The 18,481-nt window shown below is 48.0% G+C and overlaps 1 long non-coding RNA gene and 2 gene segments (V, D, J or C); 1 reads left to right on the top strand and 2 right to left on the bottom strand.

Annotated features, from left to right (window-relative positions):
• Positions 1-572: 572 nt before the first annotated feature.
• The window catches only part of LOC131489627 (immunoglobulin lambda variable 1-40-like), a 42,204-nt gene continuing 24,295 nt past the window's right edge, over positions 573-18,481 (bottom strand). Inside the window, 1 exon segment of the V gene segment in view lies at positions 573-997. Within this exon segment, the coding sequence occupies positions 573-997 (425 nt within the window).
• On the top strand, positions 8,806-10,901 carry LOC131489709 (uncharacterized). The gene is made up of 2 exons (XR_009250686.1): positions 8,806-9,060; positions 10,197-10,901. It is a non-coding gene; the product is annotated as an uncharacterized LOC131489709 (long non-coding RNA).
• On the bottom strand, positions 10,934-11,683 carry LOC131489684 (immunoglobulin lambda variable 5-37-like). The segment is given in 2 exon segments: positions 10,934-11,440; positions 11,562-11,683. Coding segments are annotated over 2 exon segments (420 nt in total).

Below are 18,481 nucleotides of genomic sequence, written 5' to 3'. Positions count from 1 at the left end.
CATAGGTCATGTAGTGAGGGTTGTCTCAATGCCACGCATGTAGAGCATGTGGACAGTTGACTATCCTGAGTCAGACACAGCTATGCTCTGTGCTGCTGGTTCTGTCCTGGTGCTTTGATATGGACTGAACTGTGTCCCCGTAGATTCCTATATGGAAACCCACATTGTGACTTTATAGACTTTATAGAAGTGGTGGACACAGCATGGGTGAGCACACGTGGAAATGCCACGTGAGGACCCAGGACGAATGCAACCATTTGCAAGCCAAGGAGAGAGACCTCAGGGGACATCAAACCTTCCCCCACCTTGAACTTGGATATTTAGCCTCCAAAACTGTGAGAAAATAAATACCTTTTGATTTGCTCACCCAGTGGGTGGTATTATGTTATGGCAGCCCCAACAGGCAGGCACAATCCTCAAGGACTCTGTCCCCAGGGCAACCTGTCCCATCATCCAGGAATTTCTGCTCAGTTCACATCAAAAAGAAAATGTGCTCCTACAGGGACAGGGCTTGGTGTCTGAATTGAGAGGACAAGAACACATACTCAAGAGAAAGTTCACTGGTTTGGGTTTCAGACCTCCATTTTAGGGAAGCAGCTGTGTTGACAGACGGTTGGGGCTGAACAAGGAAAGTGCATCAGTGTGGGGACAGCAGGTTTTTGTCTCACTTCCCGACGGGCCTGGAGCACTGTGGCAGCACTTTCTACAGAGTCAGCAGACATGCAGTAATAATCAGCCTCGTCCTCGGCCTGGAGCCCTGTGATGGTCAAGGAGCCTGTGTTGCCAGACGTGGAGCCAGAAAATTTGTCATGAACACTTGACGGTCGTCTGTTATTAGCATAGATGAGTTTGGGGGCCTTTCCTGGAAGCTGCTGGTACCAGTTCACACCAACAATACCAATGTTGTTCGCACTTCCAGCGCAGGAGATGGTGACCGTCTGGCCCAGACCCCCAGACACTGAGGGCGGCTGAGTCAGCACAGACTGGGCCCAGGAACCTGGAAGGGGAGAGACAGAGCATGATGCTGGGGTCTAGAGACCAGAGGAGAATCCAAGGCCCACGTGTCCTCCCTGGACCACTTCCTCTCTTCCTTCATCTAGTCACCTGTGCAGTGGATGAGAAGGGTGAGGAGAAGAGGGAACCAGGCCATGGTGGAGGTCATCACCGACCCTGCCTTCTGTGGATCCACAGCTGAGCAGATCTCCTCTAATCCCTTCCTTCCCCTTTTCATCCTCTGAGAGAGGGAGGGCCCATCCATGCAAATCAGACCAGCAGCTCTCTGACACTTCACTGACCCTGGGTCAAGTCCCTCTGCCTGAGGATGTCAGGTGGGTTGGACGGGGAGGTGATCTCTGGGGCCATGCCAGGAGAGGGGAGGTCACAGTTTGGAGTCCTGAGCAGAGGACACAGGCATTGTCCAGGTGCAGGTCCCAGCTCTAATCATGGCCGACCCTCAGGAGCAGGTGACGACCACCCCCTGGTGTCCAGGCCCAGACACAGCATATGTGACCTGGTGAGCAGATCTCATCAGAGTTCCTGCCTTCCCACTGCTCTGTCCACCATCCCCTTCCTTCGGGACAGGCCAGGTGTCCCCTGTGTGGCCTCCCATCCCCTGAGGACACACTGTGCTCTCCTCTGGCTCCGCATAGTGAGTCTGTCCACAGTGCCCTTGGCTATTATTGATGGGGCAGGACTGACCACACAGATGAGGATCAGGGCCACAGAGCGATGGGTCCACATTGACACATGGCCAGTTCTGGGCAGGAGGCCGACTTCTTCCCTCTTCCCTGCTTTCTCTCTGGTCGGAGAGTTTTCCTTTCCCAGAAGCTCCCTCAGCACTAAGGACACAGGGAGACCTTTTGTCCAGGTTGTGGGTAGAAGCCCACATTCATCGTGTGCATTCCTACAGGGTTACACACTGAACACCTTTGTCAGCTGTCACTCTTGCCACCTCACATCACATACTAGGGAAGATGGAGGTTGGCTTCACCCCTGGGGAGACCCCTGCAAGGAAGCACCTGTTGAGACAACACACATGTCCTTGCTCAAGTGGGGACTCTGCCACACCAGAAGGGATGCAGCTGCTCAGTCTCCCTCAGGAAGTACAGGGCCCAGTCCCCAGTCCCAGGTTCCTTTTAATGAATGGTCCCCACTGAGGCCCTGTGTAGGGACGACAGGGCAGTCCCACAGCGCCCCCTCCTGGCTGAAGGGCACACACCCCACTGTGTCCCACAACCCTGAGAGCCCCAGCGGGTTTCCTCACTTCTGTTTATTCACACATCATTGAGCTGAATCTTGGATAATGATCCTCTAGTGTTGCCCGTGATCAATGTAGCATTTTTCAGTCCCCAAACAAGCCCTAGTCCATAGGATTTGGAGGCATTTACCTCAATTAAATGGTAAATTGCCAGTTCTTTGCAGAAGATGCTCCACACCTCATGTCCCTCCTCTGGCCTACAATTGAGAATATGTCTATCTCAGGAATGTTTGAAAACTCCTGTGCGTTAAACCAATGGATTCCAGCTACTGTCCACTAAATTGAGTATTATGTTAATCTTCTATATTTTTAGGTAATTTCCTTGGCTTACTACCTTAAGAAGAAAAGGCAATACAATGAATTTATATTTGATGAAGTCGTATTTAACAAGTGCCATTTTTTGTTTTCCTTTTTTTGTTTTTTTCATGGGTTATCCTGACAGTGTCTTGTCTACACTTTTTTATAGAAACCCTAGATCTTGAATATTTTCTCCTTTTATGTTTACAGCTTTATGTTTACAGTTATTTCTATAATCCTTTTAGTGATGTTTTAATATATATAAAATGAGGTGTTTTTTTTAATGTTTTTATTTATTTTTGCGACAGAGAGAGACAGAACATGAGCAGGGGAGGGCCAGAGAGAGAGGGAGACACAGAATCGGAAGCAGGCTCCAGGCTCTGAGCTGTCAGCACAGAGCCCGATGCGGGGCTTGAACCCACAGACTGTGAGATCATGACCTGAGCCGAAGTCGGACACTCAACCGATGAGCCAGCCACCCAGGCGCCCCTATAAAATGAGTTTTAAGTATGATTCATTTATCTCTCAGGATATCCAATTGTTCTGTGGCCATTTGTCCAAAAGTCCATCCTTTCTCCTCGGAAAGGCTTCTTCACTTTGTAAAAAAAAAAATTGTTTATCCTTATTTCTGTGGGTCCATTTCTGGGTTTTATGTTCTGTTATCTTGGCCAATGTGTCTATCCTCTATCCATACCACTCTGACTTCTAGGACAGGAACTGAATTACACTTTTATACAATTTGGGAAGAACTGGCATATTTACTATAAAGAGTCTTCTAATCCATGAACAGAACATATCTTTGCATTGTTTTAGGTCCACTTTGATTACATTTACCAGCATTGTCCAGATTTTATCACCTGTGGCCTATACCTGTATTAATAAACATGCCCCTAAACACTTCATCGAGTGGTTTTAAGGGTTTTTTAAAAATTATTTTCACCGGTTTATTGCTAGTATATACACATCTATATGATATTTCTATGTTGATCTTTATTCTAAAATGTTTCCAAAATTATTTATTACTCTCTGAATTTATATATTTGCATAATTAATTGTAGCTTCCTTTGTAGTTTTCATGGAGATCATTCTCTCACCTGGAATTGGGGCAACTGTCTCTTGTTCTTCTTCATCTGTATGCCTCTCATTGTTTGTCTTGCATTATGGTTCTGACGGGCACATCCAGTCCTATGGAACAGCAGTATTGAGATAGGGCACGGTGGCCTTGCTCCCTACCCGAGGTGGGAAAGCTTTCAGTGCTTCCTCTCCGCGTGTGTTCAACAAAGGGAAAGTGTTTTATAGTTCTCTTTATCAAACTGAAGATGTACTCTTTTATAGTTGGTTCTCTGAAAACTTTTATCACTCTCATTCATATATTCATTCTTTCTTTTCCTTGAGCACAAATAGGTTTTAAGCTGTGCAGGAAGTGGAAGAGAATTAAACCTACCTTAGAGAGTGTAGGAGATGCTTTCATCTGTCTTTCTTTTTTAATTTTTTAAAAGTTTATATATATTTGAGAGAAAGAAAGACAGAACCCAAGTGGGGGAAGGGCAGAGAGAGAGGAAGACAGAATGCGAAGCAGGCTGGAGGCTCCGAGGTGTCAGCAGAGAGACCGACATGGCATTTGAACTCGGTAGCCATGAGACCATGACCTGAACCCAAGTCAGATATTTAACTGACAGAGCCACCCAGGGGCCCCTCAGCTGTCATTTAATACTTTGGCTTTTATCACGACTGCTTTATTTCTACTTCTACTTTGGTGACAAAGAGACAAGGAAGGAAGCCTGCTGAGAGAGATACCACTCCCTCTTGTCCAATATGAGGGTGGGTGAGAGGATACTTATGACATGGAAAAAATGGCATTTTCTCTCGCCCTTCTCCTGCTGGTTTCTTCACTTCCTTAGACTCCCTGTCCCTCCTCACTTTCTTAAAATCCTGGGTCATCATTTTCATGATCACAATCCATCCCACATACCCTTCCCCTCAAGGTTGAATCCCACCCGCCTACTAACCACCCACCCCATCAAATCCAAATACTGCTCCCTCTGCAGCTGAGCCCCCAGCTGCCTGGCTGCAGGTGCACATGGCCATGATGACTGACCCTGCTGCTCTTTGGGGCATCCCAAGTCAGACACCCTGTGATCCTTCATTTCTCACATTCCTGTCTGTCGTCCATTGTTAGGGCTGTCCGTATCTACAGTGCACAGTCAGACTTCCTCAGTCTCCTTGAAGTGAGAAAATATCTTCCATCCAGAATCCACACTGGAAAGTAGAAGCTAGAAGATAAGTTTCATGGCATCACCCACTAATTGTTAACAGGCTCATGTTTTGTTTTCTTATCGACGACAAAAGATGATATTCACTGTGGGGGATGAGCTTAGGAGTCCCCTGGGCTTACACCAAAGGGTTCATATGACATAAAGAAACACAAAGCCATAGGATGCTCACGACTGAATTTGGGCAAACCAGATTGGCACCCCAAGACTAGGGGGATGTAAAGGCACCCCAGAATAGAAAGGGGTGCAGAACCCCCACAGTAGAGAGGAAGGGGAAAAGGCCTAAAATAAGATCAGGCACAAAGGCTCCCCATACAAAGGTATATGAGGTAAGCAAGATTAGGCGTTCAGGGCAGAAGCACTCTCCAACTTAGTACTATAGCAGAAAAGCTGCTTTCACTGGAGGAAAGGACCAAGTTAGGTAAAGAGGTAAATTGAGTTACAGACCTCTACACTGCAGGCAAAGCAGCCCAGAGCAAAGATGGTTAACAAAAGGAAAGGTCCCTTGTTAACGCTGAGGTTGTTCCCCCTGTCTGCCTTAGCCCCTAGGCTGGCTCCTTGCTGACAGCAGACAGGCGGACTTGGGAATTGAAATCACAAACCAGGAGATCATGACTTGAGCTGAGGTCAGACATTTAACTGACTAAGCCGCCCAGGGCCGCCTGTTAGCACAATGGTTTTCAACTAAATACCCTGAGCCATCTGAAAGCAGAACTGAAGGGGTCCCCAGGTGGGAAAAAAATCTCTGTATACAAAGAGGAGACAGCTTTCCTGCCCCAAGAGCACTCATTTGAGGCCCCCAGCTATTTTCTGTGGTCTGTGCCCTGCAGGTTCTACTTGCCCAGCACCCATACTGAGCACTTTCCTGGGAGGAAAAGAAAACAGAAATGCAACAAGGTCAGCAGTTCAGGGTTTGAGGGGACCAAAGGGGATGCCAACCTACCAGTCTCCACCAGGCCAGGAAATAGTCTGAGTGCTTCAGAGACAGTGACCAGAGGAAAAGTCCCAGGGCAGGAACAAAAGTAAACTTTGACCTAAAGCACATGCTTGAGTTGTTTTTGCAGGATTGAAAACTTGCCCCACAGGTTAATGAGGTTAAAACAGTCACCAGCAGGACCCCCACTGACACCCCTTCTTTCCACAGGAATGCTCATCTATTTCAGAGGCAAACAGCAGAAAGAGCCTGGGAGCCTAGCCCAGTTTTATCTCCTGCAACAGCTCCACCAGTGCAGATGGACCAGGGAGTGTCCTCCAGGGACCTCTGCCTCTTTATCATGTTAGGTCTCTGCCCTAGGAGGAGGACAAACTTCATTGACCTACCACATGATGGGGACACAAGCTCCTGTGCTCCATATTCCTGCACAACCTCATGCCCACTCTTGCATAAGATGACAAAACTCCCTTTTCTGGGTATCCATCCTAACCCCGAACGAAAGGAACCCACTCGCCTCCACTCAGGGAGTCACAGCTTTGATAATTCTTGTCCCTGATCCCCTTATCTGTGGCAAATAAAGTTTCCTTTGTGTGACAGCATCTGCTGAAGCCTCTGCCTGTACCTCACCAAGGAGTGAACTCAAAGTAGCTCCAACACTTCTAAGTAATATATTTCATCCCTTAACTTGGAAACCTGCCTTCTTCTCTCTACTCTCTACCTGTGGTTTTAGTGACATTTAAGTCTATTAATGAGAAATTTCAGAGAAATATTAAGTAACAGTTTTCCTAAAATTATCTTTGTCTGCTTATTTTCATCCTTTGTATCAAAGGAAGTTAGAAAAAAATGAAATAATTTTAAAGGTATCTGTTGTTAAGAATCCCTGGTAGCCTCGCGGCCAGGCTCACACCACATATCATGAGCGTCAGTGGAAAGAGAAGTCAGTTCCCGAAAAGGCTGTGGGTGACAGAAGGGGAAAGCTAGTCGTGGGTCTGAACCACCATCACTCGAAAAAGCCCCTGAGAGTGAAGACACAGGACAGCAAGTGGAGAGACCCAAGCCCTGACCCCAGGACGGGCATTCCAGGGCGAGCAATAGTGAAACGGGAGGTCTCAGATGCAGTGCTGTGGGCTGATGGGTGAGAAAGCCAAGTCAGGAAGGACGCTCTGGAAACATCTCACGAAGGAAAAAGAGGGGGAGGAGACATATAGAGTCTGCCGGGCATGAGGGAATGGGAAAAAGAGAAAAGCCACAGAGCCCACACCCCACCACAAGGAAAGGAAAAAAATGAGACAAAAACTTGAAATATGGACCGTAACACATAATATTATTCTTCATAATAATAAACAACACCGGCTAAATTATTGAACAAAATTTCAGCATGCAGAAATCTACAAAATAAAAAATGACAATGGGGGACAATATTCATCGGAAAATAAACTTTTAAAAAAGAATCTATCATTACACACCATCATGGAAAATAATTATGTTATTTCGACAGCCTCTATTAAAATTGCAGCCATCTAGATAGTTCCGCGTGTCCTTGGCACAAGATGAACACGTGTCTAGAGGAAATGATGAAACGTTCCCTGTATTTAAATATGGTGCCCGTGATGTTCCTCCAACAATGCACACGCTGATGCCACTGAAAGTTGCGCTTCCGGGGGCACGTGGTCTGTGATTCGGCACCTGTGAAATGTGCACAACAGGAAAATCACTGCAGACAGAAAGGAATTTTTGGCTCCAAAGGGCTGATGCAGGGGGGCCATGTACTCATTGCTGGGGGGGTCAGGGATTTTTTCTGCAGGCGATGGAAATGTTGTCATTTTGATCCTGATGATGTTCGCCAAACTCAGGAAACATACTACAGACCACTGAATCGTACCATTTAAATGACTGCACTTTATGCCTGTAAATTATCTTAAGAGATTTGTCTTATTTTTAGAAGAAAACCACACGAGGGGAAGCTACTGTCACTGACTCTTCATAGTTCTTCTGTGCTCAGAGAGTCAGACCCTCAGACCCTCCGGGGTGTCCTCGGTCTCCCTGTTTATTTGTCACTGGCAGTGACCATGGGAAACAGGGGCACGTTGCTGTATCATTTGCCCACGGGCTTAGAGCACTGTGTCAGTAATGACCAGCCTCGTCCTCAGGCCGCAGGCCCGAGATGATCAGAGAGGCCCTGTTCTCGAGAACCCAGCTGGGATCCCGGAGGGCCTAGTGCTTCTGAGCATCTCAGCTTTGGGGACACGGTGGGGAATCTGTGGGTACCAGCCCACATAATACGACCCAACATTGTTGCTAATTCCAGTGCGGGTGAGGGTGACCTTCTAGCCCACAGACCGTGATAAAGAGGCTTCCTGTGTCAACACAGACAGTGTCCAGGACCCAGCAACACAGCAGTGGAGACACAGGTCAGTGTCAGGTTATTACTCACAGTCTGTTCTCAAAATGGGGGAAACAAGCAACTTAGGGGTCCCCCGAAAGCAATTCTTCCGCTTTCCACAGCCAGTAACTTGAGCAGAGAGCAAGGAAGGTGAGGAGGGGAGGGGTCCAGGCCAGGGTGGAGATACCCCAGGCTGTGGTCCTGAGCCCTCAAGGGAGAGACCTGCACAAAGCCTCTCTTATCCTCTCCCTTCCTGGAAGAGAGAGAGGAAGCCTTCATGCAAATCTCTCCCTCCCCTGGGACTGAATGCGGTGACAGCTGAGTGTGGGGTGGGTGGGACTAGGGAAACTCCTCTAGGCACAATTTTGCAGGGGAAACAAGGCAGGGCTCCAGGCCTGGGTTCTCAGATGGGACCCCTCCCCACACACACACCACTCAGGCACAGGCTTACAGCGCCCCCTCCTGTCTCAGTGTCCATCCGCACCCAGGACTGGAAGGGACATCCTGGAGCTGTGAGAGAGAGACCAGGGCACTAAGGACTTCAGTCAGCCTGGCATACTGTCCCCCCCAACACAGGGCCAGATCTTCTCCTCCCTCAGGGCTTCTGCACGTGCCACCACACCTCAGTCCTTGCTGCAGACACAGGGCCTCCTCAGCATGAATCACCCTGGGCTCCTCCCACTGCTTAGAGACTTGTGTTGTTGGGGCCAAGAGTCATCGACCGCTGGGGGATGATGTTTCCGCCCAGTGAGTCAAGATTGGAGAGCATGCACGCCCCTCAACAGCCTTTTTCGGGAGCCCTGAGGGGACAGCCCAGTCTTCTCATCTCACTTCCCATTCTGGCGGGCCAGTCCCCATTACCCTCTGCACTGACCTCGATGAGGTAGATCAATGACGGTGCATGGCTCTAGATCACGTGAGTATATTTTGTCTATCATCTATCAAACTTTGCATTTTCTACATTACCTATAATTGGTATGGTATCGGCCCCAAAAGAGACACATATATCAATGCTCCAGATTCAAAAGGCCAGAAATAGGGTGGCTCAGGCGGTTGGGTGTCAGACTCTTGATTTCAGTTCGGGTCATGATCTCCACTTCTGTGATTGAGCCCTGAGCCGGGTTCTGAGCCTGCTTGGGATTCTCTGTCCCTCTCTCTCTGCACCTTCCCCTCTCTCGCTCTCTCTCTCTCTCTCTTAAAATAAATAAACCTAAAAATACCCAAATAGTATAAATAAAAAGACCAGAAATAAGTGCAAGTTCCCCTTGACAAGCACAGAGAATGTAGACTGAAAATGAGGCCTTTCCTCAGTCTGTGGAGGAGAGCACACATGGATTTTGCAGGGAATTCAGACAAGAATAAGCATGAATCATATAGCAGATGCCTCATAGGAGGACCTCAGTTCTCACAGATGTTCCCTGACACACTTTGGGAAAGAAAGCTGGAGTTTCTGGATCCCCTGCAGCGGGCACACGGATCCCCGTGCCATGGGCTGCAGCGTGCACCCACGTGGTCGTTCCGGGGTAAAAAGCACAGCCTAACGAACGATCCCACCTGGGTCAGGCCACATCCGCAAAGAGCCCCCATGGGAGCTGCCCTCTGCCCTCTGCTGCTTCCTGCATTGGCATGAGCTCCTGGGGCCCTGGCTTCTCTGTACACCCAGCTGACCCATTCCCTTCCTGGGTGCACTGTTACTGTTTGGGATGATAAAAAGCTTTGAGAAATGGAGAGTCGTGATGGTCACCCAACATGGCGAATATATTTCATATCTCTGAATTGCACAAGAAAGTGATGAAAAGAGTGAATTTCCTGTTGTGTGTATTTTTATAATTAAAAATTACTAGATGAAAATCCAACTTATGTTAAGGAAGTTGCACTCACACCAATCTCTTTCCCATCTTTATATGTGTTACCCTATTCTAACTCGTCCTCATCACTAAAAATTGACAGGGATTTTATTATCTTTTTCCTGTAGGTTCCACATATAAATGAGATAAAAAAGCATTTGCCTTTCTGTGTAGGCCTTATTTCTCTCAGGGTCATGTCCTGCAGGTTCGTCCATGTTGTCACAAATGACAAGACGTTCTCCTGGAAAGGCTCATGGGATCGACTTCCTTTATGCAACATAGTGCCCCGCAGCCCCTCTGCTGCATGGATCATGGACAACCCCGATGCGGCAGGAGAGGAGAGGAAGACACAGTCCATTCTTCTGGGCTCCAGAAAGCAGCCACATGCTGCCCATGGGCCCTGATGGTGTCAGCTGTAGGGAAGTCATGTTGGTGAAATCTCCCAAGCAGACTAAAAATTTTGCTGCACTGGTGGCACTCCCACCTGTCCCTCACAAGCCCCACTGAGAAGTTTGCTGACTGGCACACACAGTTTCTCCCAGGGGCAGTCACCCTCTCCCGACATCACAAATGAAGGGAAGGTACCCAGCCAGTGGGCCAGGCCAGCTCTGCGTCTGTGATTCTTAGTGTCTCCTCGCTGGGACACAGAGCTACTCAGTCAGCCCTGAGCACAGGAGCCTGGAGGGAAGGGAGGGCCTCTGCTCTCACTCCTGGAGGAACACAGGCCATGCTGTGGAGGACTGTCTGCCGCGGGCACGGTCTGTAGACTCTGATCAGAAAACTAAGGCAAGTTGATGGATCCTTGTGAAGAGAAAAAAAGCCAAATCCACAGGCTCTAATTTTTACGTGTGAACCACTAGGCGAAATTTCTGCATCATTATAACTTTTTTGTTGTCTTTGGTTTGCTTTATTGTTGTTGTCATTTTTCTTTCTTTTTTTTTTCTTTTTTTCATAGAGTTCACACAGGTTTGATAGGAAATTGGGAAGAAGGACATTCAGATCCAGTAGCTACACCCAAGTATAGTAATTGTGCATTCAATTTACATTAGACTTCAGAGATTCAGACTACAGTGGTCTAAGCAGGCTGGGTATTTGTCCCACTTCCCCATGTGTCTGTGTCACTGTGACCAGCACTACTAGGCCAGATTGCACAGTAATAGTCAGCCTCGTCCTCAGGTTGCAGCCCAGAGATGAGCAAAAGCCCTGCATTGGCCGAGGCATCTTTGGACCCGGAGAAGCGGCTGGGGACCCCGGGGCCCCAATGCTTATCTGAGTCTGAGTAGTAGTACAGGAGATACCGGGGAGGGCTCCCTGCCATCTGCTGGAACCAGTATATGTTATAGCTTCCAACATTGATGTCCCTGCTCAGAGTGCAGGTGAGTCTGGCTGTTGTTCCCAGAGATGCAGAGAGGGAGGCTGGCTGAGTCACGACAGGCTGGGACAGGGAACCTGCAAACACAGACACAGCAGAGGGAAGAGAAGGAACAGCGCACATGGAATTAGGGAGCTGAGCCACAGGGGTTTCACTCTGGCTGCAGGCCCACCCTGGGACACTGGGTCCTGTCCCTACCTGTGCAGTGGCAGAGGAGCACGAGGAGGACGGGGATCCAGGCCATGGTGACACACGCCCTTCCTAGACCACAGAGCCGGGGCTGGGCTGCCCTGGGCCTCTCTTATCCCCAGTCCACAGAGCTCAAAAGGAGGGGCTGCTCATGCAAATGGGACCCACCCCTCCTGCTTGCTCCTGTGCACTTAGAGGCCTGCAGCCCGTTGACAGGAAGACTATGTGATGCACTAGTTTCCCCCTGGGTGGGCCTGGAAGAAGCAGCTGTTGGGACCACAACAGGCCCAGGTTCAGGGACTCTTCTAGGAACAGAGAAGACACCTGCACTGTCCCCACTGGAAACAAGGGGTCCAGCCCTGGGGCTTTCTACTCTGGAGGGCTACTCAGCAGGGAGCCCCCTTCCTGTAGAAAGACACAGACCTTGTCACCGTGCCCCCTGCTGGTGTCTGGGTGAACCTCTCCTTTCCCAATGCAAGCTTCCCTGGTGCCTGTGTTTCCACCACCTGAGAGTGACCCTCCAGGGAAAGAGAAAGGTCCTGCTCTACATCAGGCATCGTCCATGGATGGGGTCTGATGAGAGGGACACATGCAGTCCTGACTCAGTACAACCTGTGAACCACTATGGAGCTGAGGACAAGACACACGGGAGAGGGAAGAGAAACCATCTGTCCCAATGGTACAACTCAGACGATGCATGCCGGCTCTGGGTGCCGGATGTGGACAGGAGCTCACCTAGGGTACACACACTCACACAGGAGGACATGTAATGTGGGCATGCCGGGTCCCTCCAGAGCAGGGGAGACAAGACACAGCAAACCCTGATGAGGGTGCTGCAGGTGGGGGGTCAGAGCAGGGCTGGGCATCCAGCAGGGACCACTGCAAGGCCATCTTGTGACCTCACCTCCGTGTTCTGGGAGACTTGCAATCCTGTCTGTGCAAATCATCAAGAGCACCTGCTAGACACAAGGAGAGGGAACCTGCCAGCTGAGGGATTGGGGGAGCACCAGTGCCGTCTGGTGGACACGGGATGCACAGTGACCCAGGGCCTGGAGCTGGGGCCTAGGTCCCTGCCCCTCATCCCCCCTGCTCACTGTTGCAGACTCTTCATGGTGGATTCTGACACTAACACATATGCATGGAAGTTTCATCCATGTGTTTTGTAGCCTGATAACTCATTTTTTTCTCCTGCATCCTATTCCATGTGTGGACATACAGATATTGTTTACCCATTCTAAAGGGTGCGTTGATCACTTTCGAGTCTTGGCAATCATAAACAAGACAGCAACAAACATTGAGGTGCATATTGTAGTTGCACACAAGAACCTCATTTAGAGTAATCCGTAGGACTGTTCTTTTTGCATTATATCCTTAAGGCTTTGTTTGCCGTGGAAGACACTGCCAAGGAATCTTCCCAAGTGATGGGGCTTTTTGCACTCCCACCAGCAATGAATGAGAGTTCCTGCTGCCCCACATCCTCGGTAGTATTGGTGCTGGCACTGTATTGAACTTTAGCCATGGTCACGGGAGGCCTCTGGTATGTCCTTGTTCAATTTGTAATACCACAATGACATATGAAGTTGGAAATCACTTTGCATGTGTAATAGTCATTTTGTCTATCTTCCTTGTTAAGGGATCTGTTCAGATCTGCTCATTGGGAAGGCACTGCCCAGCACCAGGGAATTCAGGAGTTCAGCAGAGCTCTATCACAGCAAAAAGGGAGAAAGTGAGTGTGGAGTCTGACACAGGACTCGATCCCAACACCCTGGGATCATGACCTGAGCTGAAATCAAAGAGTTGGACGCTCAACCAACTGAGCCACCCAGGTGACCCTCAACAGTTTATTTTTAAGTAACATCTGTACCTAAAGTGGGGCTTGAACTCACGAACCCAAGGTCAAGAGTTGCATGCTCTAACCACTGAGACAGCCAGGCTCTCCTTCACTGAGTCATTTGTAACTCTGAACAAGCGAGTTTGCCTTCGAAAATATGAACACAGGGTGAATAAGGATCACTCTGAAGATATAACTGAAGGAAGGGATATGGCACTCTCAGATCATCTTATTCCCGGACAACAAATAATTTTTTGGAAGATCTGACAACAAAAGTCACTCCTGGAACCTCTTGACAGGGGATGCCACCAGGTCTAGAGAGTGGAGGGAGATTTTCTCTCACTTCCCTATGGATCTAAAGCACTGTGTAAGCATTGGTACTATCTTGGCATATAGGACACTAAGAGTCACTTCCTTGCACACCAGATTCCAGAGACGTCAGAACATATGCATTGGTCAAAACATCTTTGGATCCAGAAAACGACAGGGCACTGGGATCTCTGGTGTGGTATTTGACCCTGCCTTGAATCGCATGAGATATCACGGAGGGTTCCATGGCTTCTACTGGCACCATTATGCATATTTCTTTTTTTTTTTCTTTCCAACGTTTTTTTTTTTTTTTTTTTTTTTTTGGGACAGAGAGAGACAGAGCATGAACGGGGGAGGGGCAGAGAGAGAGGGAGACACGGAATCGGAAACAGGCTCCAGGCTCTGAGCTGTCAGCACAGAGCCTGACACGGGGCTCGAACTCACAGGCCGCGAGATCGTGACCTGGCTGAAGTCGGGCGCTTAACCGACTGCGCCAACCAGGCGCCCCGAATTATACATATTTCTTAAAACAACAATGATGTCACTTCTCAGGGTGCAAATGAGTCTATTAGATTCTTCAGAGATTCGGATAAGGAGGGAGTCTGAGTCAGCACAAGCTGGCAGAAAGAACTTGCAAACACAGACACTCATGGGTGATGGGGCAGGGATGGAGGTGAAGCTGCTTGGAGGTCTGATCCAAAGGTGTGGACATAGGCTCAGAGGCTGCTTTGGGTCACCGAGGACCGTCCTTACCTGTGTAGTAAGAAGAGAACACAAGGAGAAGAGGTTACACCATGGTGGTCACAGTCCTACTGAGAACCCATGGCTAGAGCTAGGCTGTCCCAGGCATTTCTTATCTCCTTCAGTGGCCTCTGGGAGATGCGGTTGTACTTAGGGTTGCATTTTCTTTCTTGATAGTATCTTTGGGTGTACAAAAATAGGAACTTTTGAGAAGCCCAATTGATGATCATCCCTCCCCCTTTTTGGGGTGTTTCTTATGATATCCTATGTGAAGAATCTCTTGCCAAGCTCAAAAATCATGGGGATTTCCTTCTTGTTTTCTTCTAAGATCTTTACAGTTTTAGCTCTAAAATTTAGATCTTTGATCCATTTTACATCCATTTTTGTTTTAGTATGTGGTAAGAGTCTAACTTCATACTTTTGTGTGTGGATATCTAGTTGGCCCAGCACCATTGGTTGGAGAGACCTTTTTTTTTCAGAGTACATTCTCTGAGCACCCTTTTGAAAATCAATTGACCATAGATGAATGATTCATTTCTGGCCTCTGAGATATGTTTTACTTATCCCTATGTCTATCCTTAGGCGGGTACCACATTCATGTTGACTATAGCTTCATAAGTGAGTTTTAGTGAGTTTTGAAATCTAAAAAAATTTTTTTAATATTTATATATTTTTGAGAGAGAGAGAGATGGACACAGAGTGCGAGCAGGGGAGGAGTGGAGACACAGGGACACACAGAATCCGAAGCAGGCTCCAGGCTCCGAGCTTTCAGCACAGAGCCCAATGTGGGGCTCGAACTCATGTGAGAACATGACCTGAGCAGAAGTTGGATGCCCACCCAACTGAGCCACGCAGGTGCCCCAGTGAGTTTTGAAATCTAGAATTGTCAGTCCTGAAAATGTGTTCTTCTTCAGGATTTTTTGGATGTTCTGAGTCCCTGCAATTCCACAGAAATTTTAAGATCATCTTTTCTTGGAGTGCAAAATAGACATGTGGACATTTGATAGGGATTGCATGTAATCTACTAATTGCTACGGAGAGTACAGCTTCCTAACAATTGTAGTTCTTTACGTTTTGTAAGGTAAATAAGATAAAATAGTAAAACATTTAAGAATGAACCATCTGTTTATCTACTTTTGTCTTAGTACAGAAAAACTATAAAGATAAATGTGGGTCCATTAGTAAACTTGGGTTGTTATTTATTTAAATATTTTATTATGTTTCTAGAAATTGTGAAAGGTACTCATATATTTGCTAATCTAAAGAATACTGGCATAGCAAACAGTTCACAGTTGCTTCCTATTTAATTTTCACTAGAAAACTAAGGTCTCTAGCGTTAGGAATTCTAATAAATATAACTTAGGCTACTAAAAACAATAAGGAAAACAGCTATGTGCTCCAGGAAAGTAAGAGGTGTGTTTTTTGAGGGAAAAAAGTATGAAGAAAGGGAATACATTTTGTGTTGGAGGAAAAGAAAAATAATATTATCCTAACATGAGTCCGGTTATTCAAAGAATCCTTAGATCGAGATCTAAATGTATAAGAGAAAGCTGTAGTAGGATTTTGGAAAAGAAACCTGGAAAGGAATTTTAAGTGTGGTCAGTACTGATTAAATTTTAAAAATATTCAGTAAAAAATGAGGTTTCATATCAAAATACATGGATGAAAAATTAAAATTGTGTTTTCTCTGGGTTAAAAGGTCAAAATTGTCTTGAACTATTGGTCTGCTCTTATTAAAAATGGAAACAAACAGTTTATTCACTTTTAACCTTATCTGCCTAGAATACAAGCACTCTGTTTTACCAAAATACTTCCTATGTTTATCAGAAATGTCATTCTCTGGAAACAAATTATTTATACTATTTCAGAAGTCTTACATGTTGCTTATAACTAGGTAACTTTCTCTACTTGCCTTTAAAATGTGTTTGTGTTCTGTGTCACAGGAATAAACCCATTTTCTTGTCAATTGCATCGTAATGAACTCTACTCACATCTTTGGCCATGACCACTTTTAAGGCTTCTCATGTACAGTGACCATGTTACTCCCATGCTCCTGCAATGTGTTTCATCGTCAAGGATATTCATGGAGAGGACTTTTGACAACATTTCTTTACAACATGTTTAGCTTCTGTGTCTTCTCTCTTCTCCCAGATACTGTCGACTCCCTGAACATGGGGACCCTTCCTGTCACGTCCACAGGGACCCACATCCCTAGAGTCATTTGTGGCACACCCTAGGTGTTCAGGAAGTGCTATGGATGCACATTATCTGGGCAGCACTGTATCAACACTCAGACATACCTGGACTCTTTGTTCCTGGCTCTGTCCTGACCTGTCACGGACTCTGTCCCCAGGACAGCTGGCCCCTGACGCCCAGGAATTTCTCCTCGGTAGGAGAATCTCCTACAATGTCTTCCAACTGGGGACAGGCTTGGGGGCCTGAAGTTAATAGAATATGGATTATTTGCTAACCAAAGTTCCTTGACATTGTTCTCACACTACAGTTTACCCCAAACGAAGGATGCAGCTGACTTGGCCAAAGGGAGGAGGCTGCAAGAGGACCCCCGTTGCTGGGGAAACAGCAGATTTTTGTCTCACTTCCCCAAAGGACTGGGCACTGCATAAGCAATGAGTTTCTTGTCCCACGGTGAGCCGTGATCATCAGCCTAGTTATCCGCCTGGAGCCCAGGGATGGTCAAGGAGCCTGTGTTGCCAGACTTGGAGCCAGAAAACCGGTCTGGGACCCCCGAAGGCCAAGTGTTCTCATGGAGAATGGCTTTAGGGGTCATTCCTGGGAACTGTTGGTACCAAAACACACAATAACTGGCCCCAGTGTTGGCTGGGCTTCCAGTGCAGGAAATGGTGAGCGTCTGGCCCAGGGACCCACACAGAAGATGGCTGAGTCAGCACAGACTGGGCCAAGGACCCTGGAAGAAGAAGAGACAGAGAGGATGAGGCTGGGGTCTAGAGACAAGAGGAGGAAGCAGGGCCCCTTCCCCTGTCTCGGCATCCAGTCACCTGTGCAGTGAGCAAGTACGATGAGGAAGACAGAGACCCAGGCCATGGTGGAGGCCCCTTCCTCATGACTGCTCCTGCCCTTTGTGACCCCACAGCTGAGCAGACCTTCCTTCCCCTCTTCATCCTCTGAGAGAGGGAGGGCCCATCCATGCATGAGACCCCCAGCTCTCTGACCCTTCACAGGCCCTGGTTGGTCCCTCATCCTGAGGAGGTCAGGGGTGGGCAGGGCAGGGTCTGTGTGGGGCCAGGGGGTGGGGAGGTCCCAGATGGGAGCCCTGAGCTGAAGGCAAAGGCAGTGCCAGGTGGCAGATTCAAGTCTCAATAACCCTGACCCCTCAGAACCAGGCCCTGAGTGACCCCTAGTGTCCAGTCACAGACACGCCATTGTGTGACATGGTGACCAGAGCCCATCAGAGAGACAGCTCCAGCCTCCCCACTGCTCCCTTGCTCTTCATGGGTCAAGACTGAGCTGGTATCTCTGGGATACACTCTTTTGAGATCATGATCAAGTTCAGAACAGTGACAGGTCTCCATGGACAGGTGTTCCCTTCTGTCCAGGAGGCTGGCCGTTCCTCTTATGGGATTCCTCCCTGGTTTCCGGAACTCCCCTTCCACTCGTGTTCACACAGCCCTGAGGAGTTGGGGAGCACTCCTTTCCGGGTTGTGTAGAAGCCCTCGTGTCTGTTCCTAGAAGGGTTAAGCCCTAAAAGCCTCAGTCATCTGTCACTATTTCCACCAGTTTAGAAAATAGTCCTCCTCACGCTGTGGGCACGGATTCCCTCCTATTATCTGTTCTGTAAACACATAGACCCAACTCTGCAAGAGCCCTGCCAAGTGAGGCTGTGTGTGGCATTGACCTCAGAGCACAAAGGGCAAACCTGCAGGGAGTTCTGGGAGGGAAGGAGTGACAGCTGCAGGTGTTCTGACAGGGACCTCCTTGCAGACTTTATGTGTTAATCACCTATTAGACAACTGTTACCTTAAAATGAATGTGTGTCATTTTTTCCAAAAACTCAGCTCCGAAAGAGTGA

Source organism: Neofelis nebulosa, chromosome 11, assembly GCF_028018385.1.
Source record: "Neofelis nebulosa isolate mNeoNeb1 chromosome 11, mNeoNeb1.pri, whole genome shotgun sequence".
Classification (NCBI taxonomy): domain Eukaryota; kingdom Metazoa; phylum Chordata; class Mammalia; order Carnivora; family Felidae; genus Neofelis; species Neofelis nebulosa.
This window is presented reverse-complemented; position numbering and strand designations above follow the sequence as displayed.